Raw genomic sequence first — 25,892 nt, 5'->3', positions numbered from 1 at the left:
CAATTGAATAGGATCCCAAACTTTCCATTTTGATCCTAAATTTTCTAGAGGGACAAGTTCTTCACTGAAGTCAGTGAAAATCTGTCACAGATTTCAGCAGTGCCATAATTCCACCTCTACAGCTTTACCCTTTATTTTCCTGAATGCCTCATTCATTTTAGCCAATCCCTCTAAATTTTTGGAAGGGTTTAATTAGTGCTGTTACCATTGCAAAGGCAGCTACATCAGAAAGATGTCCATTCTGGATGGAAGGGGTCTCCACAAGGCTGGGTGGTGCCCAGCTGAGGAAAGCCAGGTCTGGTGTTTGCTAAAGCTTCCACCAGCACGTTTCAAAGTCTTTTAGAAAGACTCCCTCAGATATGAGTGCTATCTGACTATAAGGCTGGGGAGGAGCAGGGAGAGGCCTTGGTGTCCTGTATCCTCAAGACATTTTGTGGAGCTGCTGCTTTTGAGGTCACTGTGTTCCTTAAGCCATGCCACAAATGTGTCACTCCCACCAAAGGACTGAGGCTCTCCCTTTGCCCCCGAGTAAAGCTTAGGCTGAAGGGCAAGTGTTAAGGTATGGAGTGCCCTTCTCTCTGGGCCCCCCTGCGTGACTAGGGGATCATTTTCCCAAGGAGGCAAAGCTGTTAATCAAAGGAAGGGGTGTGAATTATGCAGCACCCTCCACTGTCCACTTTCCATTGACCTGTCAGCAGCAAATCCATCTTCTGCAGAACAGCCTTGCAGAGTGTCAGAGGACTACAGAGGAGGAATCTCAATGTCTCCATCAGGGACTCACCTCTTTCGGGGACAACTGGGCTCTGGTAGGCCTGCTATGTTCCACCACTCCCATGATCCACCCTGGGGGTGCACACATTTCTGCTTCTGTGCATGCTTCCACACATGCTGAAGTACAGGCTTTAATTTCTCCAGCAGAGCAGACCCCAGAGCTTTGCAATCATCAAATATGAAAAAATCTAGTAACAAACACTTCCTACGTCCTGAGCTGCAGATGTAGAAATATGACAGTTTCTCAAGGGTGGGCAGTTACTGAACATCTCTGGATGATGAATGGACTAATTTTTTCTCATTCCTAGCACTGCACTTGCACATACATCTGTGAACATGAAGGATCTGAACATCCTGAATAGGTGGTGTGCAAACCTAGGGGCTGGAGATGTCTTTGAATCTGCTGAAAAACTTGGGAGGCAAGGTATTTTGGAGAAGGGAGGCAAAGTACACAAAAATCTCTTCAAAGAATGTGAAAGTAGAACAGTGACAAGAGTTTGTAAAATCTGAGGATTTTTATGGGCTGGGAGTGGGCAGCAATTAAAATAGATCATGCAGGTCTGAGGTATTTAGCTCAATGACATTGTAACATCTATATCAACACTGCTAAGTAGACCAACAGTAAATTGCAGATCCAGCCTTTCAGTGTCATGTAGTCTACATCTGGGAGCTGAAAACAGCTGTCTCCTGGTGCCTTCATGCATAGGAACATGGGTGACACTTGAGGGGCCCTAAATTTGGGCTAAATCTGCCAGCCCCAGTGAATGCTGTGCTATTAGGAATCATGCTGAACAAGGTCCTGGCCCTCTGACACTCATTTCACCATGAACTGGGAATTGTCTATATTAAAAAGGCAATTTTCTTTCCCAAGTGGTACATGATAAACCTTGCCATCCTGACTGCTCCCAGCCTGCAGGTCAGTGAGCTACTCTATTTTACAGCAGCTCTGTGAGGTCAGAGCTAAAGAAAGGTCACACACACAGACCCACTTAAGGATATCACATAAAAAACCTATGCTTTCAGACCAGTCCTTGCTCTCAGTGCACCTTAACTCCTGCCAGCAGCAGAAAGGCAGCAACGGTGGTGGCAAAGGCAAACCAGATTTCACTGTAATCAATCACACGTGAAAAGCAGTGTTAGCAGCTGTGAGGGGGGAGCACAAACTCATCTCCTTAATGCCTGGGAGTGCTTTTCAGCGACTGCAACAAAGATGTGATAAAAAAGACTCCTGTGAAGGACATTGGTGCAGGATTGCTATTGTAGGGCTCTGCCTATCAAGTACCTCTGGACCAGTTTGGGGCAGACTGTGACAGCTGAATGAAGAGGGCAAATCTAATAGAGGATGGCTGCATACAGACTGAGCAGAGGATGTATCTGTGGCTGCTCAAAGGGTACCATATCTTTATGAGGCACTAGCCTCATCAGTAAGGCACATATAATGGATAGCAGAACAGCTGCTATCATCATGGTTTGCAAACCTCTCTCACTAAGTGCTGCATGCTCAACTCAGAGATGAGGAAAGGAAAAACAAGGGATGGAAAAAGACTAAGCATATCCAGAGCTCAGCAAAACTAAATTAATTCTCCCAAACTCAGCTTGATTTAAGGTTTCAACTTTGAGTGAAAAAAAATCGTTAGGTGAATACTCTGAAAATTCCCATTACATCCGTTCAGATTCAGTTAAATGAAAACATTAGGAAATCAAAGACAGCAGTTTACTTTTATGCAAGCTTTGCATTGTGTTAGATGCCTGCCAGATTTTTAGCTGACAGGAAAAGCTACCAAATTGTTTAGAATCACCTTTGAGAAGGAAATACCCTTTGGTAGGTGGCTTTATGGCTGAAACAAGCAGAATTAGGGAAAACTTAGGAAGGAAGAAAGATCCCAACCCTGCAAGCAAAGGTGCCACCAAGCATGGGTACTCCAGTCCCACCCTGGCACAGCTAGCACCTGGCTCACTGGGCAAGGAAACCTCTGTCCCTGAGATACATTTACCTTGCACCTTCAGATCAGATAACCACTTTCCCCCTAGCCCCAATTCAAGACATGTAACTGGAGCTGGTTCTGAGGTTATTAGCAGCAGAACTGCAGGTTTAAAGGTGTTCTGGAGAGCCTTGTCAAGCTTTCAGATGTCATTCAACTGCTTATCTTCAGTGTTAGAGCTCATAGAACCCAGAACTCAAGGAACATCAACACTGGTGAAGCCACCAACAAGGCAGTGCCATGGCACAACTCCGACGGCTAGAGAGTGCTTTCAACATCATTTATGGCAAAGCTTGTTCCTCTTTCAGATGAACCTTCATGGAGCAAGGGTGGCACTGGAAGATTTCTCTGATCAGATGTACCCAGCAGCAGGAGGACAGAGGTGAGGCCAGAGCTCACCCATCTGCCTGCCCTGGGAGGCAGGTCCTGTCTGGGGAGCCTCTCCTTAGACTCCCTCCCTTAAGGATGATGGTGAGGAAGGCAGGCAGCTGATTGCCCCATGGCTTCAGTTTCACAACTCCAGCCATCTGTGGACCACAACTGCAAGCTTCCTAAGCCCTCAGGAAAACATATAGGAACAATTTCCAAATTGTCTGGGAGTGAGTGTAGTAGCTTCCCTGGGGCAGCAGCAGCTCCTTTGCAGCTGTTGCTCTCAACTCTGCACTAAATCTTAAGCCCACAAGCAGTCCCACAGATTAGCTGAAGAAATTACCTGTTTCCTCCCAAACACATCCACCCAGCAAGGCATCATGTCCCCCTTTTTCTGCAAGGTACTGTCTTTTCTCTAACAACGAGGATGGGAGAGGGGAGAGGGGAGAGGGGAAATGGCTAATTGTTGATGATTGTCACCATGTTATGATGTCTTACTGCCACCTTGCCCATCAGATACCCCTCTCTTTTTGCACCCAACAACTGAGTTGTGCCTGCAGAATAATAGCAGTTGCTTTGGCCTCTGCAGCTTCATATGTCTGACTACCTCTGCTGAGAGAGAGGTCAGCTGACCATCCCTCTCCATCTTCCTCAGCTCTGCAAGGACAGTCAATCTATTTTAGAGGCCCAACCCCCACTAGCATTTTCCCAGGCCAGCTGGGTGCCCTGGTGAGGAATGCTGACAATCTGCCATCCCAAAGCAGAGCTGTCGGCATTACTTCCCTATTGCTGAGCCCTCAGTCATCACTCATATAAAGGATAAGTATGCAGCCCACTGCCTTGTGACAAGAGCTGTGACTTTGTTTAGGAGCCAATCATTAGGAAAGAGTACCACGGCAATGTGGCTTAGTGGAACAGGAAATATTAATGATCTGTGATAAAAATGAAAAAAGCAGCCAGTACACACCTAACTCAGCTGGAGGCACTGCTCTGTGACCCGCTAAGAGTAGCAACAGCCCCACCCCAAGCCAATAAAGAAATAGCTTTCCCAGTTCAAGTCTGACTTTTATAAAGAACATTTTTGTGTGTTCATCTATGTACCAGAAAAGCCCCTAAGCAAAGTCACCTGCATACTGCAGTAGTGGCTGGCATGTGGAGGAGTTTTCAGCTCCCCTGAGCGTTTCACAGAGCGGCTGTGAAAGCTCACAAAGACAGACTCAGACAGCTCCGTCACCCTCCGGCAGCCGGTTAGGATAGGCAGGTTGGGTATAAGATACTACAGCTTCCTTCATGCATCAGTAATTTAATTTTTTTTCTGGTAGGAAAATACATGATCGAGACAAGAGTTTCTGGCTAAAAAGATTCCTCTCAAAACTCTTTATTGCTGAGTGAAAGCTTAAATGATACCAGAATAGTAGAGAGAAGAAAATTATTTCTCCCCTGCTTTTTTTTTATTTTGTGTGTTTTAGTCAAGGCAGGTACCAGGCTGGAAAAGCTGCATTAACACTGGATTTATACCTACAGAGTCCTTTCAAGTTATTATGGGGCTGATAACCTCTCTTTGTCCTTGCAATCCACAGTAAATAGAGGAGATTAATCACACCGGAAATGGGGAACAACTTGCAGATCCTCTCATTCCTAATACAGTGTTTGCACAATGCCTGGTGCTGGGAATAACGAGAAGCTGATTTAGTAATGCAAAATCATCCAAAAACTGCTAAAACCCATGTGAAGCCTAAGTGGTTTTGACTTGCTTGTCTCCGAGGGGTGAGTAGCTGCACCATTATGAATTTTTAAGGCTAAAACAGCTGGCAGGGCAGTCACCCACTGGGGTCTCCACCCAGGGACCCATGGCACTAGTGGAAGAAACTGGACACTGTAGGTGCAGGCTGTGAGGAAGGTGCCTACCAAGCAGAGAAAATGAAGCAGCCTCCACTGTGAGAGGCACCATTTCTCAGACAGGGACAGGGCCCCTGCCTATGGATGGAACGCTGCTCTCCAGCTCCCAAGGCATGACCTTGGGCAGGCGGCATGGGCTCTCCAGTCCCGAGTTTCCTCTTCTCTAAAACAGAGATATGATATACAAGTGGGCTGAGAGCCTTGCAGAGAGGTGCTATCACTGGCACAGGGAGTTATCATCCCCAGGCCCCAGTCCAAAGCACACAGCAACATGGAGAGCTGTTCCCTCAAAGGACCCTGGCTGTGGCACCCAAGCCAAGAACAAGCTGTATTTGTTCTCCAAGCTGCAGGTTCACTGCTGTACTTTTAACTTTGTAAATAGAAGTAGGTGGAAAAGATCCCAAAAGCTGAGCCTCAATACCCAACAAAAATTACTAATAATGAAATAATCTCCTCCTAGATGGTATATGACCCAATTCTTGAGCCTTCTGCAAGTTATTATCAAAGCCATATGTACAGGCATAAATATCAGAAATATTTACAAAACACTGACAAGATCTTAAAAGCAGCTATTTCTTCATCTCACTGGAAGCCTTACAAAATGTGGGTAAATTGTCTTAAACAAAATATTTTGCTGACCACAGAGTGTTCTGTGCTTCATTGTAATGGTTAGTCATTCTATACATATTTATTGGTTTGGTTAATCTCCTATGGCTGCTCACAAACTATTGCAAGGCAAAGATTATGAAGCAGGGGCATTAAAAATTTTGTTTATGCAAAATCCACTGTGATCATCGCACAACACAAAAGGTAAATCAAACCTCCACCCAACCAACCATTTCCCCTGCACTGGTAGTTAGCATTGCCAGAGACATCTAGGAGAAAGACCAGGAAGGGCTGTAAAAGTGATGAATTTGAGCACCTGTAATGAGTCTATAATGGGGTAAATATCTCTGTTTTGATGTTTTTCTAAAACCCTAAACAAAACAAAGAAAATCCCAAGGACTTAAGCACAGAAGCCTCATCTCTTTTTTCTACAAAAATGAAAAACTTGGAGGTGCTGCAGTCCAACCAGGCTGCTGAGGCAGAGCATGAGCTTCATGTAGGTGCCAGCAAGGACTTCACCCAGGAGCTGATGTCCCCTTCCCTGTAAATTCAGGATGCAACTTTAGGCCAAGACCCTAAATGCAATCGAGCCCCATTCTGAGGTCCCAAACAGCTCCCAGGTCCTTTGGGTGTCAGGACACTTTGAAGAGGTTCAGCTCTTAGCAGGACCAAAGGCACTTTCACTCTGCTCATCTTCAGTGCAGAGGGCACAAAGCAACGATGAGGAGTGTGTAAGGAGTGTGTATGAGGGTCCTTACCTCATATATCAAAAATCCCAGTGGAAAGACAGAAAAAACATTATCACAGACACCCATATTATTGTTATAACGTAAAAGAAACTCAAGAAACTAAGAAACAAACAAGCAAACAAAAACCCAAAACCCAAACAAAAGCTTATTTCAAATTTATAAATGACTTAAGTCACAAGTCTTTACAACAGTTGATTTTACAAAAAAATATATGTAGGTGTGGAAAGTAATTTGGCCCTTTCCAGGAAGGACTGAGATGTTCCTGCTAGAAACAAGCAGCCAAAGTGAAGGCTTTCATTTAGTTCTGGTCTGGGTTCAAGCACAAAGAAAATTGTTCCGCTTCAGCTGTGCTGTGAACTCAGTGGAACTGCAAGAAACCACTCTGGTCTAAATTTCATTTTAGAGGTGGAAGGGGGCAGGAAGACATTTAGATTGCTCTTCTTTCATATTTTGTTTTGCTCAGAAAGCATAGGCAGTATTTCATCTTCCTCGTCCTTTCCCCCTCATTTCATTGGAAAATATGACAGACCGGAATGTCAGTGAGGCATTCCCAGGTAAATATTACAAGCCTGAATTCTGTGTCCCAAAGACCTGCTGTGCGTGAACTGTGATATCAAATAGAGCATTACAGAAATAAGCTGGGCTCTGTGCACGTGCTCACACATCATACATGGCAAGAAGCAGAACTGAGGACTCTGAGACTCCTAATTGTGCTATATATAATGATTAACTGGAGCATCTAAGTAGGTCTTTTCTTCAGAGGGTATCTACGCAGGTTCAAAGCGTTTCTCTTAGGCCCTTAGATTGAGCTTGAGACATTGGAAAAGCTTAGATCAGGCTTAAACACAACAGATAGCCCACCAAACAACTATTCTTCCAACATATCGAGAGCTTTTTCAATAGATACCTCTTTATTTGAAATGGAATGTATCTTGAAAAATATGAAAAATAAATCACATCTCTCAGAAATCATTTATGAGTCATATTTACACAAAATTTTTTTTTGACAACACTGATATTTCTGCTCACAATAGGATATGCTAGAAAACATTTGGTACATCACTGCAGCTATAATTCAGAAGCTGACATTTGCATATCATGAACCTTAAACAAGAGGAATTACTTCCGGATGTCACAGAAAAAACATCCACTTCATCTTCCTTTTTCAGTTTCTAATTTGTCTTGGTCACCACAGTTTGATTTTCCTGCTGGATCTGCCCCTTAATCACTTTCCTTTTTTTTTTTTCCTTTCTTAGTTAAGACACATAATTTTGACCTCTTATGAACTGACTGTCCCCACTGTTGCTACCTGTACAATGCATTTGCCTGTGTTTTACAGCATGTTTGTTTCTCTCTAATGAGTTTACTTCAGCCACATGCTGTCAGATTTCTTTTTCTTTTTTCTTTTTTTTTTTTGTAAGGGGAAGGACAACTTCATTTCTTTACATCCAAAGCTCCAGTACGATGGAGCATGATCTGCTGGATCTATTTCCATAGCCATTGCTTACAAGGCAGTAACAGATAGTATTTAATGCAAAAGTTCAAATGAAGACCATGCATTTGGAGAGGGGCAGGAAAAAAAAAGACCAGAACTACCTTTTATAATATCAAACAATTTCTTGGTCTAAAATCACTATCATAAAAAACAAACAAACAAACAAAAAACGAACAACAAAAAAAAAAGGAAAAAAAAGAAAAAAATAAAAAAGAAGAAAGGAATCCATGGAATTTAGAGCATGAGAAAGTTGTCAGACTGTCCACATCAGGCAATTTAGCCTTATTTATACCGACAGGGCATGAGCCACATCGTCTGACTGTCCCCAGGGGACCCCAGACAATTTATTCCCATTCAGTTTCGAGGAGACACAAGGGGAAGGCTTAATCCTTACACCCATCCCATCAGCTCAAGGTGGATTTTGTGATGGGACCACCTCTCACACTAGGGGTTTGGCTGACACCAAGGTTTTAAACAGGTAACAGAGCAGGCAATGGTAACCAGTAGTCCAAAAGGTTTTCAGAGCATAATTCAGACCAATTTAAAACAAGAAACTTAAGGTGAAAGTGGGACATTGACCTTGAACCAGTGAAAAGGAGCAGCACATTCAAAATGACAGCTGTCTTCTCATACCTTAATGAGAATTTTATCACTAAAATTGTCATCTTTAGTTTTTAAAGTACTCCAGAAGAATAGTAAAAATTCAGCTTTAGAACACATCCAGACTTTTATGGCGTTCAGAGGCTTGCATCCACTGAGGACAAGAATATCTGCCTCCCTTAGAGAAATATGTGTGTCTCTGATCACATAGGAATTAATTTTCATCAGTTACATTTAAGTTTCAGTAGGCTAAAATGTATTTTAGTAGGCGAGATCAGCAATACGTCTGTATATCTAGAAGGTGGATTAGTTACTCAGTACACTGTAATTAATGACTCTAAAGAGAGGAGCCAAATTACAAATTACAGTCTATTTTGTGAGTCTTTGACTAGCTCATTAGAGAATCCCCTTGCAGCTCTAACATCCAAGCATTAGCAGAATGATAATGGCAGATGTACAGAGATATGGAAATTGACTATTATGATTGCCAAGACAGCGAATCTAATCCTAGAAGATGCGAAGCACCTTCGATTGCAAATAATCTCAAAATAACTTTGTTAGAACAGCTGTAATCTACCACCCCAAGTTCACTGCACAACCTTATCAAGGGCCAGATCGGAAAGAAGCACTCAGAAACAACTAGAGGATTGTATGGATCCAGGCTTTAATTCTGCACCGTAACACATTTTGCATGTCTAGGTATGTGACCCTCAACACCTGGGGGCAAGGGACAAAAGAGGAGGGCTAACACACATCTCAACTTTTTCCTTACAGACTCAGATTAAGGTTACGGAGCAGAGGAAGGGATCGACATACGCAGTAGTCAATTCTAAGATCTTCCACTGAATATCACTTCAGCCTTTTGCTTTAAGTACTTACAGAAACTGCTTGAACCGAGAACATAGGGCTCTTCCTGTTAATTTACACTTCAGTTACACACACACACAAAAAGTCCTGGCTGTGTAACTTTCAAAGATTTTGTTTACATTCATATAACTTGTAAAGGGGCCAAAAGCTATTTCCCTCACCACACTAGTTAAAATAAATAGCTCCACAGCTGCGACTTTTTACCTTGAACCAGAGACAACGGGCCACATTATTCTGTTCCACTTCACAGCCTCCCGGCTTCATTGAAAACAGAGAACCTGCTGTAGCAGCACACAAGGTGAAGCCTCCCATCGTCTGAAGAGCCCTGTCCTAGGAAGCTCATCAGTCCACCCCCGACTCCCTCCCTGCATCAGGCAAAGAGCTCTGACCTGGTCCTGCAAGCATCGACAGACAAACTCCCGCTGACTTTTAAGAAGAGACAGAGGAAGACACAACAGCTGTGCAATTAGCCTTTTGTTTTCCAACTTCGTTGCTTCGTCAACATTTTTAGAGGCACGTTGCACGCCTCTCTCAACATCTGACAGTGCTAAACACCAAAATTAATCTAGTTCATCTCGCTAGAGAGCAACTTTCAGCTATGAAAACTGCGACCAAAAGAATCCATTTGCACACGAAGACATATATAAAATGGATTTTAAACTATGGGCTGCTTTAATGCAAGACATTTAAAAACCGCCATGCAAATGAGATACAGGTTGAAAGCCCAGACGACTTAAAAACCGAGTGTGCAGAGAGAGCCCCGAACTTGGACACCAAGAAATGTTCATGAACACTTCTCAACTCTGGCCTGCCAGGCTAGGAGCAAGCACATCACACGGACAGCGGGAATCCAACTTAGATTCCTGTGGCACAAAAGAAGTTGGTCAGGTTTCCCTCTGCCCATACATTAAACAGATGGTTTCAACCTCAGAATGACAAGCAACATTGCTTCTTCGAATAGCCAAGCATGAATAGCTTTTTATCATCTTCAATCATGTTTAATATTGTAAAATAATTTAAACCCCAGACTATAATACTCATTAAATAGGTTTCATACGCAGTATGGGTATCAGCCAAATGTCAAACCACACATCACATTTTCCGTGTAAATGGAATACAGTGTATTTTCGATAAAAAACTAGTAACTTTTTCGTCAAATTGCACACAGCCAAACTACCCAGAACTTTTTAGTTCCTTCAGGGAACTAACACGCACATTGTTTTTTTCCTTTGATTTCTTGATACAGCCTACATTCAAAAATGTCTTGCAAATAAGCCTTTTAAAAAAAAAGGAAAAAAAGGAAAAGAAAACCAAAAGAAAATCCTAATAAATAAAATGAAATACATTAAAATAAAGTTACAGTACATCATGTCTCCTAGAAGTCCCATCGCATCAAAGTATCCTTTCCAAGGTTCATAAATAATACATTTGAAATGCTTCTCGGCACCGAGGGCGGTAAAGCAGTAGCAGGCTGGGATCAGGCTGTTGAGCCGCTTCTCTCCGGTCTGCCCGCACCTCCGGCGATTCCCCAGTGTCTGACCCCGCGGAGCAGGTCGGGCACGCCCGCACTCAGTGCCGCTTCCCCGCAGCGCTCCGTGCACGCAACCTGCAGTGGGACAGAGAGCACAGCGGGCAGCCCTTTAGCAGGAGCGGCGCCGGGAGCGGGCAGCCCGTCGGCGGGAGCGGCGCCGGGAGCGGGCAGCCCGTCGGCGGGAGCGGGGCCCGGGACGCGCAGCCCGTCGGCGGGAGCGGGGCCCGGGGCGCGGAGCGGGGTAGGTACCTGCGCTAGGCGGAGTTGGAGGCGCCGCGGAGGCGCGGCCCGTGCGGTGCCGCCAGGTGCTGCTGCTTCTGCCGGGTGGAGCGCACGGCCAGGATGGCCTGGCGGTTCTTGTACTGCACCATCTGCAGCGTGATCGCCGCGTTCCAGCCCTGCTCCTGCGCGCACCGAAAGTCGATCTCCTTCCCCTCGGCCATCACCACCGTGAAGTACACATACTTGCCCTTTCGCTCCACGCAGTCCACCGTCTTCATGTTGGAGAAGTGAAGCTCCTTGATCTTGGCCGCCGTCTCGGCCGGCAGAGGCGGCTGCTGCTGCTGCTGTTGTGGCGGCGGCGGAGGGTGTTTGGGGGGAATAAGGAGCAGCCCCTCCTCGGTGAGGATGCAGCGCTTCTTCTTCCAGAGCTGCAGCAGCCCGTCGCTCCTTTTCTCCAGCATGCCCTCCTTCACCGCCTTGCAGCCGCCCTCCAGCATCCTTCTGGCAGGGTTAGGCGGCCTCCGCCCGCAGGGGCTGTGCTCGGGGGGCAGCCGGCACCAGCCGAGGACTCTCCGCCGGGCGCCGACCCCGAGGCGAAGGGCTGGGAGCGCCCCGGCCCGCAGGAAGCGCAGCGGGGGCCGCCCGTGCCGCGGCGTGGCGGGGGCTGCCGGTGCGGGGGGCCGGTGCTGTCGGCAGCTTCTCCCTGCCCTCCGCTTTTGAACGCGCCTCTCCCACCCGAGTGACACCCAGCGGAAACGCGGCCCCTCCCGCCCGCGGGGAAGCCCCGCCGGTGGCGAGCAGAGCGGAGCCGAGGGACGGGGCGGGGCTACCCCCCCCAGCGGGCCCGGGGGCGCGCCTGGCCCCGCTCCGGCTCCCGCCCCTCCTCGAAGGGGCGGCGGTGCTAGGGCAGGAAGGTTTCCCTGCCGTAGTTATCCCAGCGGTAGACTGAGACAGGACAATTCAAATACCCTACAGCGCTCGTTTGCCTTCCTCGGGGTGTTCCAGCAGTGTTTGTTTGGAACACATTTCCTCAGCCAGGCCCGTGGGGAATAGCGGCAAGGGGCTCTCCTGCGTGGTTTTGATTCAAACCCAGTATAACCGGTGCCAATTTTCAGCAACACCTTATATATTTAAGCGATCATCGGCTCCATTCAACAAAGGAAACAGCCTGAACCCAACCTGGTACAATAGAGCTGGATCGCTACTCTTTCTTCCGCGCGGCTCGCGGCTGTGCTGGGGAGCAGCAGCTTCAACTGCATATATAAAATAAATCTTTACTTCTGCAGCAGTTTGAGTAATGTCTAAAGAAAGCAAGTATCCGTATCACTTCCCAAAGGAAACAGCAGAACCTCAGTGCTGGAAAATTGTAAAAGCAGACTAGGAAAATCAAAAAAACAAACCAAACCAAACTGGCAAAGAGCTAGGACCGTTTTACTTGTTCTGCTTTGTTGCCACACATTTGCTTATTGTTCAGATTCTCCCTCGAGGTTAGCTTTTGAATAAATTTATTTGAGCAAAAAAGTGATCTAAGGTTAATATGAAATTATTTTTTAGTCCTTTAACGTATTAAGACATAACAAAAGCCCACTAGCTGGATTTGCCTGTACATTATGGCCAATGTAAACAGAATACAGGAAGTTTCCTACTATATTTGAGGGCACTGATTTGAAACGTAGTTATCATGGGCACAAAAAAAAATCCCTCCTCATGGTAATCTTGGCAGCTAGGAAGTAAGTCATGCTACAGCATGTGCTGCACTCTAACAACATGTTAGAAAAAAAATTAATGATAGCTTTAATAAAATTTATATTGATAACATTTTTAAAGGATTTCCTTTTAATTGTTTCTTCTTGAAGTTCAAAGTTAATTTTGATAAGCTGTTGAGAGGTAAACAATTAAGGTAATAACAGCAATTAAAATTTAGCTGGTTTACCCTTTATGAGTTAACTGGAAGACACTCAAATCAGTAACAAAGACAACTTGGCTAGCCACAAACTAAACAAAAAAGGGAAATATCTTAAAACACCCATTTATGTAAAGAACAGTCCCTTCTCATTAGAGCTGAGGAGATACGCTACAAGATACAGTTCTCACAACCATCGTACGCCCATTTTAACAGGTGCATGCTAATATTCAAAAGATGTGAACACTTCACAATTGCCTCAATCTGCAGTTCATTGCCATTCGAACTGAAATTCCGCAGCATCAGTATGTGCACCTTCAGCCACTGCTGCATATACAAAGGTGCTTCATGAATGGCTTGAGTGACATAATAGAACTCCTGCCTTTTCACTTGATTCCTTCACTCCTCCTTGTCTCTGCTCATGTGACACTCTTAACTTGGAAACTGTCCAACTAAAAAAATCACCTATACAGAGTAGCTTAATTAAAATACCAAGTTTATGTAAGGCATAGGACACTGAACTAAACCTATCATTTAACAAGTCATCTGTTCAGTTCTGGTTGCTGCTCCATCACTTTAAGTGAAACATTTGATTCCTAGGAAATGCACTTACCAGTAGTGGGAAGTTCGCATTAAATTCAGCAGTCCCACACATGACACTGTGTAACAAGCGTTCAAGAACTTTCCCACCCTCCCAGAACACTGTAGTGTAACACTTAAGGACATTAACACACAACCTATATTCTATATACTTTAATGTGAGCTTTTCCACTTCTTCTCAATAGTAACAGTAAATTGCAATTAAAGGAAAAAAGTGACAGTGTGGAAGGCCAAATTATTTCATCAAATATACTGGGAAAAGGGACTAAATTCATTCCACTTTGTCCTTCCATGGCATAAAGTTCTCTGAAGCACTGAATGGTGGACTTGTAACCCAACTCCAAACACTGAAGGACATACTCTGCTAATGTATAGACTCACAACAACTGTTTATTCCTGGTGAAATTCACCTAAGCACGTGGTCAGAAGCAAACATGCAAAACATCCATTTAAACTTGTACTCTGTAAGCCAACAAATATTAACAGCCATTTAAAATACACTACATTTGACCAAAACCACCAAAGCAGTTAAAAGCTGGGAAACTAGGGTAAGATGAAATACTGACAGTTACATAGTAAAAGAACAGGATAGCCCAATTTAACTGTTCAGAATTTTCCAGTAAAGGATAACAAACTTTATTTTCCTAGATGCAAGTAAAAACTGAACTTCTGTAAGTATTTCTTACTTTGCTATTTTGAAAAAACACATTCAACAGTTAGGCACACTACATTAAACCAAATGAGATCTTACTTTCCTTGAAATATACATTTAAACCACTGCAATTTTATTAAAATGTTCCACATCTGCTACCTTTATTGAAGTTTTGCTAAATGCTGTGCATGTTCTGCAGGCATTCCTCCAGAAAGAGCTGATGTGAAGATGCCTCCTACTGTCAAATCTGAGATACTACAACCAGAAAACACACCCAAACTGTTCCTTGAAAAACTCTACCATCTGAGACACATTATATTTCATACTGAATTTTTCCTTTTCCGTGTTCAAAGTTGATGCTGGTAACAGAATATTTTGCTTGTTAAATTCTCTGGTCTCCTGTATTTTAAGCTCTCTAACTCAACTCTCAAAGTGGTTGAAATTTTGTATGTGCAACCTTAGCTAAAGAATCATTACAATAAGAGTATTTACACTCTTCTTTTTAAATCCTGAGGCAAGTTGATCGTTTTGGGAAGTCACAGTGAAAAACAAAAAAGCCTGTATCTTACTGGTGTTCTGCCAGAATCTGCAGACAGCAGCCTGACACCACCCATCAACTATTAGTTCCGAAGGGATGCTGTATCTATCTCGAGTGACAACCCTTAAGCATCATAATTTCTTCTATTACTAAGAAGTGACTAGAACAGAAAAAGGGTTAAGAAGGAAACAAATATGAGCTGGTCATTGCTAGATAGAAGGAAAATAAGGGGAAAAAATAAGTCAGGGGAAATTTCATGAGAAATACATGACAAATAGATATGTTGCAATGTACGATGGAAGCAAGTGGACAGTAAGTGGCTAATCCTTAAAGGATTTTCTTGACCATTACTATCTTACAGTAATTTCACTGGAACTTGCTGCTGACAGAACACTGAGCATGTGATCTTGGGGAGACGCTCTTCCTTTTTGAAATTCATCTCACAGATACACCGCTTCTTCAAAAACATATTTAAAAAAACTACTCAAGCACACATTGTAGAGAAAAACTAGTCTGTAAAGGAATGCAAATTTCTCAGACTTGACCACTACAGTATAACATGCTGCAAGTTCAGAACACACCGTTACTCCACTGCAGGGCAAATTTGGGCAGTTAACTTGCAACACTCAAGCACACAGAAGCCAAGATCGTAACAGGGCCTAAGCCCCTCCTGCAACTGCAGAGCCAACTCATGCTGTCAATTCATGTGCTTTACTTGGATACCTGAGAACACAAGAGCCTGTCCGCCACAGCCCCTCACACCCTGTGTGCCCATTTACACACCCTGTGTGCCCTGTATACACCAAGCAGGGCCAAACATGGAATATCCATGCTTGGTTGTCTCGTCTGCTTTACTTGTCATGATTTTTCAACAAATATTGAGACACAAGCCACATATAGACTTACAGGCCTGAGCAAAGGTCTAACAGGAGGATTTAGAGCAATGAAACAAACCTTGTCCATCATGCCATGTGGACAAACTTCCAACTCTGCTTGCTAGTGTACGGAAGTAAGACTATTTCCAGTAGGTAATTTATGTTCACTTTAGGTAAGCATTAGCAATTAAGTCATTATTTCAAGACCCTTTTGTAAACTTATGGGAAACTAGTGCATGTCAAACAGAACTGAGCAGCTGTTAAGAAATGTAACTGGAGGTGTGGTAGCAACAATTTCTCTGATCTGTGCAAGTCTTGGATTGGAGGAGGACCACATCTGCACAGAACAAAGTAAAGCGTGCTGTAGAGCTGAGTGTACCTACTTCAACAGCCATGCAGCTGTAGCTCCAACCTAGCACACCATCAAGGTTGTTCCTACAGAAATGCCTTTATTATCAAGCTGTCTCCTTTGTACAGAGTTGAGCATTTTGCTTCCTTAAGCCATTGAGAATGCCACAGCACAAGTCTCTGTCCAGCATAAGGCATCTGAGAAACAACTGCTGCACAGATACCTTTGGAAATAGGAAACTTTGGGCAGAGAAGTTAATTACCCATCCATTTAGAAGTTTCCTATCAATTTCCAAGTCAGGTCTACAACAACAGACTTTAAAATACAGGGAAAGCTGAAGCACCAGCTTCAAGGCAAAGATGAACACGTGATTTCTGCATTTTGCTATACTGTTGGGGTTTTTCACTTAAAAACAAAACTATGTCAAAATTACAGTATCTGTTAGGTTGGGAAACATCAGTTCCAAGAATGAATCTAAGCTTATGAAGCTAGTTAGCTGTAGGAGGCACTGGTAAGCAGTGCTGCTATGGTAGTGTTCGTGTAATCCAAGGTAACACTTTAACTGCATCTGACATGAGCCTTCTCCAAAAAGTTAAACCTCAGAATGCTAAGTTTATATTTGGTCTCCTTTATTTCAGGATGCTGGTTTTTATTTTTTTAACATCACCAAAATTATATCAGACAGGCTTTTTAGTGCTATGTAATCTAGATTGCTAAAAGTATAGAATTACAAAGAACAACCCCACACCCCACCTCCATCAAGCATAAACTCGGAGCACCCCTCACTGTCATCGAAAGTCTCAATTCTCCTACCACTTTTCCCTCACCAACCTCCCACTTTTCTAAGATAATTCACTCTTTGATACAGCATCCAAAACTGGACAGAAGACACCATTTACACAGATATTAAACTTTGGTGCAGTACTGCAACTACTGCCCAAGAAATTCTATTTCAATGACACATTTTCCTAGTTTGAACTTCTTAACAAGGTAGCTTATCCTTCCCAAATACTAAATGAGGAGATTCTCTATGTGAAAAGAATGAGTCACAACACTGCAATCAATGGTGAAAGTTTAATGTTCCTGCTACATACTGCCTTTCAAAACTGCTGAACAAGAGTGTTATTGATAACAAAACTACATTAAGCACCAGAAGTTTTATATAACCAATGCCATAAGAACTGGCATCTCATTTATATTTTATCCTTCCTTTTGCTGCAGTCCAGAGAACACAAGGACTACTGATTTAGAACTAGCAAGTCAATCTAGAGAGAGCAGTTTACCAAAATCTGTCAATAGAGATGGACTCATGGTTCTGGATCTTGCAGGCTGCAGGTATGCTTTGACACTTACCAACTCCCCTTTTCAAATACTGCATCTCATTGTATGTAACGAAGGTGTTAAGTAAGAAAGAAATCAAAGAACAAGTCAAATTTATTACATACAGTGAATTTTGAAACTTGGACAACTTTAACAGTTTACTTTCTTTTTAAGATACAGTTTCTAGACATTAGCAAAAATGGGCTAGATCTAAATAAGGACTTCAGAGACTTCTTTCCAGAAGTATGAACCCCAAAGCCCTGTATTAATGACTGCTCGAGCTCATAACATACTATCATTTTGGTTTCCACATGCCCTGAAGTTTAAACTTAACCATGGGGGATGTTCAGCAAAGAGATCACATGAAACCAAAATGCTGGCAAGGTGAGTGCCTCAAAGGATACCCATATTTTGGCATCACACGAACATAACTACATCTACTTTAACACACAGCTACTGGTGAGTGATTGATAAACTTTCATAACTGCATTTTTCTATGCTATGATCTATGTGTTACATAAAAAACACCAACAATCACAGCTTCAATAGCTATAGATAACATGAGCTTCTCCCAAATCCATGGATGTCTGGACAGAAGAAAGATGAAGCCTGACAGGGATTCTGAAATGAAGCAGTGTGGTATTTAAATCTTCAAGGAATTAAAAAAATAAATACCAAAACAAAAACAGTTTAGTCAAAGGACACTAGACCCATATCCTCTATGGGGGGGCTGAGGATTCAGAAGGGCACTTGGGATAAGCTTCATTCTGCATTACTTACCCCTACATGCTTGAGAAACTCTTCTGCCAGCTCTATCCTCATATGGTTGTTGACTCCTGGTTACCCTGCTCTTTGCAAACTAAGTCAGTATAGGAGTGGCACAAAAAAAAAAAGTAGCTACTGCAAATATAAATCCATGGCTAGCTGGGCACTTCTGTCCAATCCTATGATGACCTTTCCATATCTGAAAAGGCTCTCTTAACTACTTGCTCAGAAGGTCAGAACTGATGTAGGTATCCGTGAAGAACAAGACTGCATAGAGTACAGTAGCATGCTACTGACTGGGAAAACTCAGAATACATTAGTTCACAGTCTTTTTCAGCTGAGTGAGTTTAAATCTACATCCCGTCCAGCGCCTCCACTGATAGGCTAGAGGCAAGGTTAGAATGAGAAAGGTCTTCTAGCCTGTGTGTTTTAACTGAGAACAAACAGCCAATATTGGCAAAGGTATGAACCAGAATGTCCAAACACAAGCACATGAAAAGAACATTAGCTGAAGAAAGAGGCAATCCTTTGCATTTGTTTCGTCCGCCATAGAAGACACAGTGAGGACAAACTAGAATACAGGTAAGTGTTCTAGCACTTCCTTCCACTGCAGGGCAGGTTTTGTTCAGGACAACATAGCTCTGTCTACACAGACTGAAAATCCAAGGCACTTTGCTCCAGATTTCATACTAATATGCAATGCCTCAGAGTCAGGCACAGCAAACCCAAAGTCCTTTATCAGATCTAGCCCCGCTGCTAAGAACTTGTCTTCTCTAAAGTGGCAGTGTGGACCAATCACTGAAACATCTCAGATCCACAAGTATCATACTGCAAGCAGAAAGTATGAATCAGATTTTCCAAACTATTGTGTTTGGTTTTCAAATGCTATATAATTTACTTGTCAGTAATTATCAACTTTTGTTTCTAGTAAAACATGAACTGCAGCATGTAAGATATGCCTTGCCAGTTTATACATGCAGATACACACATAATAAAACAAGACTAGCTTCTGAAAATACTAGGTTTTATTCACACCCCAGTGGTAAACAATAACCTTAATATGATGACTAGGTTTCTTTTGTAGATCACTGTGTCACATAAAATACAAAATCCATAGCATAAACAAGCTGACAGTTATGAATGTTTAATGTGGTCTTGTTGGAAATGGAACAAGTTATACTAGTCTTCTCAAGTAGTCAAATTCAAAATGCATCATCATCTCCTAGTTAGTACAAGTCACTGCCAGTTCTATAACAAAGTAATGAAGGCACAGCTAGTGCAAGCAGACTTAAACCCGTTCAGACTACTGGGCTGAAAAAATACTTTGGTTGGTTCTTCAGGAGAGAATCTTCTCTAAACAAATATTGGTCTCAGTTAACAGTTCTGATAATCTTCACAGCTGCAGTCTAATAGCTACATGACAAAGACTTCACTAGAACCAAACTATGTAGCAATGAATTAACATTCATGCTTTAGGGGATTTACTGCATTCTACATATTGGCAGAAAATTATACTGTTAAAATGCTAGGTAGATTGAACCTACATTTTAAACTGGTTCTTATGTGTTTGATTTCTTTTTTTTAACAAATTGGTTACTTAATTCTACCAAGATACAAAACATAAGGCTGTGAGTAACTAATAGTTTAGGCTATTACAGTGCAGGTAATCCTCAAGGCCACGTACACATTGCTTCACTGCTGCTTGCATTCTGCTGGATTTTGATCCTTCTGTTGAGCAAAAAGGAAACATTAGTTAACAGAAATCAGTGTTTTAAACGAACAATCAATACTGCTAAGCATGCTTTCTGAAGCTCCAGTATCCAAGTTGACTTCAGTCTTTTCTCTTGCACTAACTGTACTGTATTAGCAATACCACTGCCTTTGGGCAAGCATTTATTTTGGCTTTGTAAGTGCATCGGTATACAAACCAGAACAAAAACCTGTTCAGAACTGAGTGTGGTGAAATACACTGAAAGACACTGTAACTGCAAAGAGGAGAAGAATTATGTGTAGTAACAAACAACCTGGCTCAGAAGAAGCATCCAGGTCTTTTATACAGTGTGAGAGAAAGAAACTTCCTATGGGCAGTAACAAGGGCATGGCTTTACTCCAAAAGCCACCATAGAGCAATGCAATGGAACACCAAATCACACTACATTCTTAGCACTCTGGCAGCATCTTTTGCAATAAATTCCAGTTAGAAAATTCTGACATGGAAAATTTCTTCTGTTACAGTGAAAGAGAAAACCAAAAATATGTCACAGTAATATGGGTATTTCACAAAAAGCTTTTTCGGGGTAGCATTCAGATATAAGTTTTACTCCGCTACCTTGGTCTGGATAGTGATTCTAGGACCACAGCACTTTAATAAATGCAGCTGGCTTACAGCCCATGATCAGCTATTTATTTTTATGTCTATACACTAATCGTACCACTACTGTCTCTAGCCCTCTGGCTAGGTTTCTCTCTGAAACTGAGCATACAGGCTTGCCCTTTGTCAGTTCTGTTTTGCCAAGAAATCTTAAATGGTGGAAATAAGAAGCCAAACTTGCAACTGTTTCACTTTGATTCCATAACTTCTCGACTAGAAAACAATTAGAATACACTACAGCAGATGAAACATCACCAAGAGGCTGTACATTTTGATTAAGAGTTCTGTACTCCATGTCTTCATGTCTTTTTAAGTATAATGCCAAGATTATGCAATTCTTTTAACAGTACTTTGATAGTAGCTTAAACCACTCCTACTGAAAAACACAGTACATCCTCATTTGAAACAGCAAGCATGTTTTACAGCAGACATTGCACAGTACTTCGGACAAACTTTATTTTCATGACTGCAACTTTCACCTAGTACTACCAGATGCTTTGAGTGGCCTAATGTGCCTTTCCTTCAGCTACTAAAAGGTATGAACTGAGTGGCTCACAATCACTATTCCAGCCTGACTAGTGATTAGCCCTTCCCATGAAATAAGAAAGTTGCCAGTTGCTCTTGGCTGTTCACATTTTAGTACTTGGCTGCAGATATGTTCCTGAACCTTGACTTTTGCTGCCTCCAACAATAACAGACTTGCTATTTATCTCCCCCAAAAAAGTGTGCTTTGTATTCTGCTGGGAAAGTCTGTGCCAGAGCCAGATTGTAACAAGTTTCCAAAAACTGAACCTGAATTATTTACACAGTTCTCTGCACCCCCTTACAACTGTTATAGAATATTTTGACATTAACAGCAACTTGCTACAAGACAAGTTTATAGCAAACCAAGCCTGCCTAATCTCAGTGGGCAGAGCCTAAAGTTACTTTTACAAAATGATTCTTGGAGAAAAAACTTAGGAGAAGTTTCTCTACCGATATTAAGTCTGTCAGAACCATGACTTGAACAGCCTCAGCCAAAAAATACTCACCACAGGAACTACTCATTAAATACTTAAAATCAAGAGTTAATATAAATAAAATTGCATGTGTCCATATGTGTACACCAACTTCAAACATTAATTTTAATTCCTTACTTTTGGTTCATAATCAGGATCATTTTCTTCATCTGCTTCTTCTTCTCCCTCCTAAAACAAAACACTTACTTAGATTTCTCTAGCTTATCCACATTCAGCCTCCTGAGCCATTTTCACTAGAATTAAGATTAAATTATATACAGAAATATAATAATTACCATTTTATGCTATAAACATTGTACTAGTTAAACCTTCACAAGGCATACCATCTTTTAACATCAGCTGCAAATTAATTTGCATGACACCTTAAGGGCTGTCTTAGTTTGGTTTGGATTTTTTTTGTTGTTTTTAAAAAATTTCTCATCCTAGATCCACAAAATAATGTGTTGCATGTTACTTCCTAAGTAATACTTAAACTTAGTGTCCAGAGCTTTCAAAAGCTAAAGGAACTCTTATTCCAGTAACAAACCGTAACAGAGAAACTATTTGAATCAAGGGCATCCATCATCTTACCTCATCATCTGCCTCTTCGCCTTCTTCATCATACTAGGAGAGAAAATATAAATGGTTTTCATAGCATCATAAATGTAGCCATTTACAGCTCAAGAACAGCCAGATAACTCAAGTAGATGGCACAGACCACACTGTATTGTGCTCTTAAGAGAGATTCCTGTATCTGTCAAACTTATAAATGCTGTAAAAATCAGCAGTAGCAATGTTCAACCTCTCAAGGCAAACAAGCTCTGGTAGAGAAGACAGCCAGAGCACCCCTGCAGCACTGGAGGAGCCGTTAGACAGCGATACCACTTGTGGCCGGCAGGGGCCGCACAGCCCAAGGCAATCCATGCAGTCAGCGCCTCTCTCCTCCACATCCTCACCCAAGGCTTTGGACCAAGGGCTAACAGTTCAGAGCCGAAAATTACATTTAAGACAGGCTTATCTAAGCTATCTTAAGTGTCAAACTGTCCTTGTTTGAATGGAGGCAGGGAACAGAAAATATTTTACCTGTATAAAATTCTGGGGGGCTTTGTGGTTTGTTGATTTCAAGCTTAACTCTCTTAATGAACAAGCTCTTGGAGACCTTGTTTTGAGTATTTTGGCATGCTTTGAATGTGTTTCTCAGGCAATGTTTAGTAAGAGTGCACTCTTGAAAGAATGAGGCCTGAATCTCATGAAACTTGGTAGCCTAATATCACTGTAAGCACAAAGAGCTGAGCACCTAGATAAACACACTTGATTTGTTTTATGGCAGCTCATTATGGTTCAACCAAAGTATTGGGTATACCTCTCTAGGACTGCCATATACACAAAATTCTGTGAGGACATCCTCTAGAGGTTCAGCTTCTACCACTATTTTTGCCACAAAACTCTCATTACTTCAAAGATGAATTACTTTCACGCTTCTCTTCTTTACTGAACACTCTACGAAGCTCTGCTGAAACTAACATTGATACATCCAATTCTAAAGATACCAACGTCAGAAATAATCCAAAGTCTTTAAGCAGAAATACTTCAAAGTTTTTAGTGTTTTGAATGAACATTATACTTACGTCGTCATCATCATCTTCAATAGCTTCTCCTGTGAAGTACAATACAGATCGGGGGACTATACGCTCACGCAAGAAGTGACCTATTTCGAAGTCTGCAGCAAGGATTGCCTCAGAATCATCATCCTGCATAAAACAACATTATTTCCTAAACCATAAGGCGATAAGAACTACTTTAGACACAGAAACATGCATGAATTTTGATGTGACTGGATTTGTACAAATCCCATGTACCGATTTTTTTGTTTCAGGACCTGCTTTACAGAATTGAAATCAAGACGACAAGTTTGACACTTGAAACAGCCCACCTACATTATGCAGTGGGAGGCTCCTGCTTCAAGTAAGCTTAACTATACAAAATTCTGGAGTTTAACTACTATTATTTCCCCACCCCCAAATTCCTTTTATTCCAAGCAGAAAGACTGTTTAATACCTCCCATAGGTTTCAGTTCACATGCACAGTGTTGTTAAAGGGCTGAAGAGTAGCCCGGTGAGCCTACTTCATTAAAGATTTTAGAACATACTTTTGATTCCTACAGTGCATCTCCTCTATGATTCCCATTAGACAAGCCACTGTGAAGCACCTGAACAGCTAAAACACAGTCTGATCCAAACCCAGGCTATCAATCCTTTTGTTTCCACATCAAGTGTTCTGCTGTCTCCCATCTGAGACACTGTCTTTAATTCAAAAGACTGCTTCTTTGGCTTGTTTTTTCCTTTTAAGGATGGTGAACATACAGCAGGCAGAACATACTGGCAACTAGAGTTCTAACTGCATGCCCCTGGAAGCTCAATGTAATTTTTCACTCTAGCTGCAGAATGAACTCCCCACTGTTAAATGTTTTTGGTAGTTTTTCTCCTAGCGAAAACATGGCTTATTGCCACAGTGAGGACACAGAGAAGTGAGCTCTTGCAGTTTTCTATTATTGTTTTAGTACTTTCTGCAAGAGTTAATAGCTTGGGAAATTTTTAACAGAATAAAATGCAAACACGGTATGTTCAGCCATTAGATAAAATCATCCGACAACGCCTGAAGGGAAAGACTTAAACCCACCCATTAGATGAAAGAGTAAATTCACAAGGTAGTTTTCAGGAAGAATGAACTGTTAAAGAAAACTCAAATACATACTAGTCGCCCTCACAAGTATTGTCATTTAAATACAGAAGCAGTTAACTTGATGCCGTTTAACAACTTCCAAAACAATTTCCATAAACATTCCACCACCAGTAAGAAGCACACTCACCAGGTCTCCACTTTCAGGAACTGTAGAAAAAAAAAAAGAAACAAATGAGGAGTGAATTACTTTCTACATTTTAAGTTAATGCAGATAAACTACTGTTCAGCTTACCTTCAGGAGGACTAAAGAAGTTGAAGAAAGAGTCATTGGAAACAGTTTTTGTCACGGTCCTAACTGTTCCACGACCCTTATGTTTCTGCTTCTTCTTAATGGTTTTCAGAGTAACATTCTTTCCTTTTTTCCAGTCTATTTGACAACTAAAGAGCAAAGAAAAAAAAACAAACCACAAAAGCCAGCTGCAACTTAATGCCATTCGCCTTGTTACATGTACCTACTGAGACTACTACAACTCAAAGACATAGCTCATACAAAATACTAAGGTAGTATTTATTCAGTGCTACCTTTTCGTCAGTTTATATGTTGAGAACAAGAGCCTCATTTTAGGATTGTTTCCATCCAGAAATTTTTCTTTCTCCACTCAATCTCTGAAATGCTAACTTTCGTTAGCAACCAAGTACTGCCTTATTTGTTTATCAAAGAACAGTATCACACAATTTTTAGAGCTACATATCCATTATAAAGTAGTATCATATTTTGTCATGTTGATAACATACCTAAGTTCACCATGTCTACCATTATAATCAGTAAGTCCTTAAAATAATGCATCAAGCAGGTGTGTAGCTTTTTGCTGATTTCGAGTTGTTGTTTGTAAAGGTTTTGTCATATTGTGTTTATTTGTTTGGTTGGGTTTTGTTGTTTGGGGTTTTTCTTAATTCTATCTTTCTTACAGAGCAAAATCACACCCATAGCCTTCTTTTAAGTCAAAACATGCTGGTGACATGTAAATGAAAATGTCAGATCTGTGGAACTTTCTGCATTTGCAGAAGCTTCTGATTATATTCGTTTAAAAACTCAAAAGAATGGAGTAAGTTGCTTTGGACAAGAAGAGGCTTTCTTAGTTAAAAGACAAAACAAGTACTAAGAATTAACTATTTTCACAGAAGCAGAGTGTCATCTCACACCAAATTCTGCCAGCATTCACGCTTTTCAAAAACACTCCAAAAAGAGAAAGACAAAACAGTTTGATCGAAGGTACCCAAGCAATTAAAACTAAATCTTACAGGACATTTGCAAAATATGTTGTATTAAGTGACTAGGCAATGAAGTGGCAAATAAGTCAGTACCAGCAACTGCACATAAAAGGTAAAACCAGCTATGACTATGAAGTGATAGGCTATAACTTCGTTGCTATCACTCAGAAAAGCCATCAGAACACTAGACACATGAACACGGAAGCAAAAGAGCAGGCCCAGATGTACCCGTAAGGATAATTATGTACAAAAAATATTAGCTAATTTAGAACAAAATATTTCTCCAAGAAAGGAGTGTGACAGCTTTTAAAATTACAAGTAGCCTGGAGTTAATAGATGACTGTTCTCCATGTCTCAAACAGACAAGACATTTTGAGGTAAACATTTGACACTTATGGAAAAAAATGGAGAAAAATGGAAAACTGCAATGTAAATAGCAAAGCTGGAATAGACTTCCCAAAATGCTGCATGTCAGA

At 41.8% G+C, this 25,892-nt stretch overlaps 2 protein-coding genes across 3 annotated transcripts in view; both read right to left on the bottom strand.

The window, feature by feature from the left end:
• Positions 1–7,763: 7,763 nt before the first annotated feature.
• Positions 7,764–11,915, bottom strand: PHLDA1 (pleckstrin homology like domain family A member 1). Its single transcript, XM_071552192.1, has 2 exons — positions 11,119–11,915; positions 7,764–10,944 (listed from the first exon to the last, which is right to left on the bottom strand). The coding sequence occupies exon 1, from the start codon at positions 11,586–11,588 to the stop codon at positions 11,124–11,126; it is 465 nt and encodes a 154-aa protein (XP_071408293.1). The 5' UTR covers positions 11,589–11,915; the 3' UTR covers positions 7,764–10,944; positions 11,119–11,123.
• A 5,153-nt stretch (positions 11,916–17,068) lies between these two features.
• Positions 17,069–25,892, bottom strand: part of NAP1L1 (nucleosome assembly protein 1 like 1) — a 31,951-nt gene continuing 23,127 nt past the window's right edge. For both annotated transcript variants that reach the window (XM_071552190.1, XM_071552191.1), the window contains exons 10-15: positions 24,437–24,582; positions 24,332–24,351; positions 23,091–23,213; positions 22,054–22,086; positions 21,601–21,651; positions 17,069–19,821 (exon numbers count right to left, since the gene is read on the bottom strand). In XM_071552190.1, the coding sequence (XP_071408291.1) occupies positions 19,786–19,821; positions 21,601–21,651; positions 22,054–22,086; positions 23,091–23,213; positions 24,332–24,351; positions 24,437–24,582 (409 nt within the window). In that variant the 3' untranslated portion in view covers positions 17,069–19,785. The remainder of the gene's footprint in view (positions 19,822–21,600; positions 21,652–22,053; positions 22,087–23,090; positions 23,214–24,331; positions 24,352–24,436; positions 24,583–25,892) is intronic.

The sequence above is a fragment of the Pithys albifrons genome, chromosome 3 (genome assembly GCF_047495875.1).
Source record: "Pithys albifrons albifrons isolate INPA30051 chromosome 3, PitAlb_v1, whole genome shotgun sequence".
NCBI lineage: Eukaryota > Metazoa > Chordata > Aves > Passeriformes > Thamnophilidae > Pithys > Pithys albifrons.
Note: the sequence above shows the minus strand (reverse complement) of the source record. Positions and strands in the feature narration are given on the sequence as shown.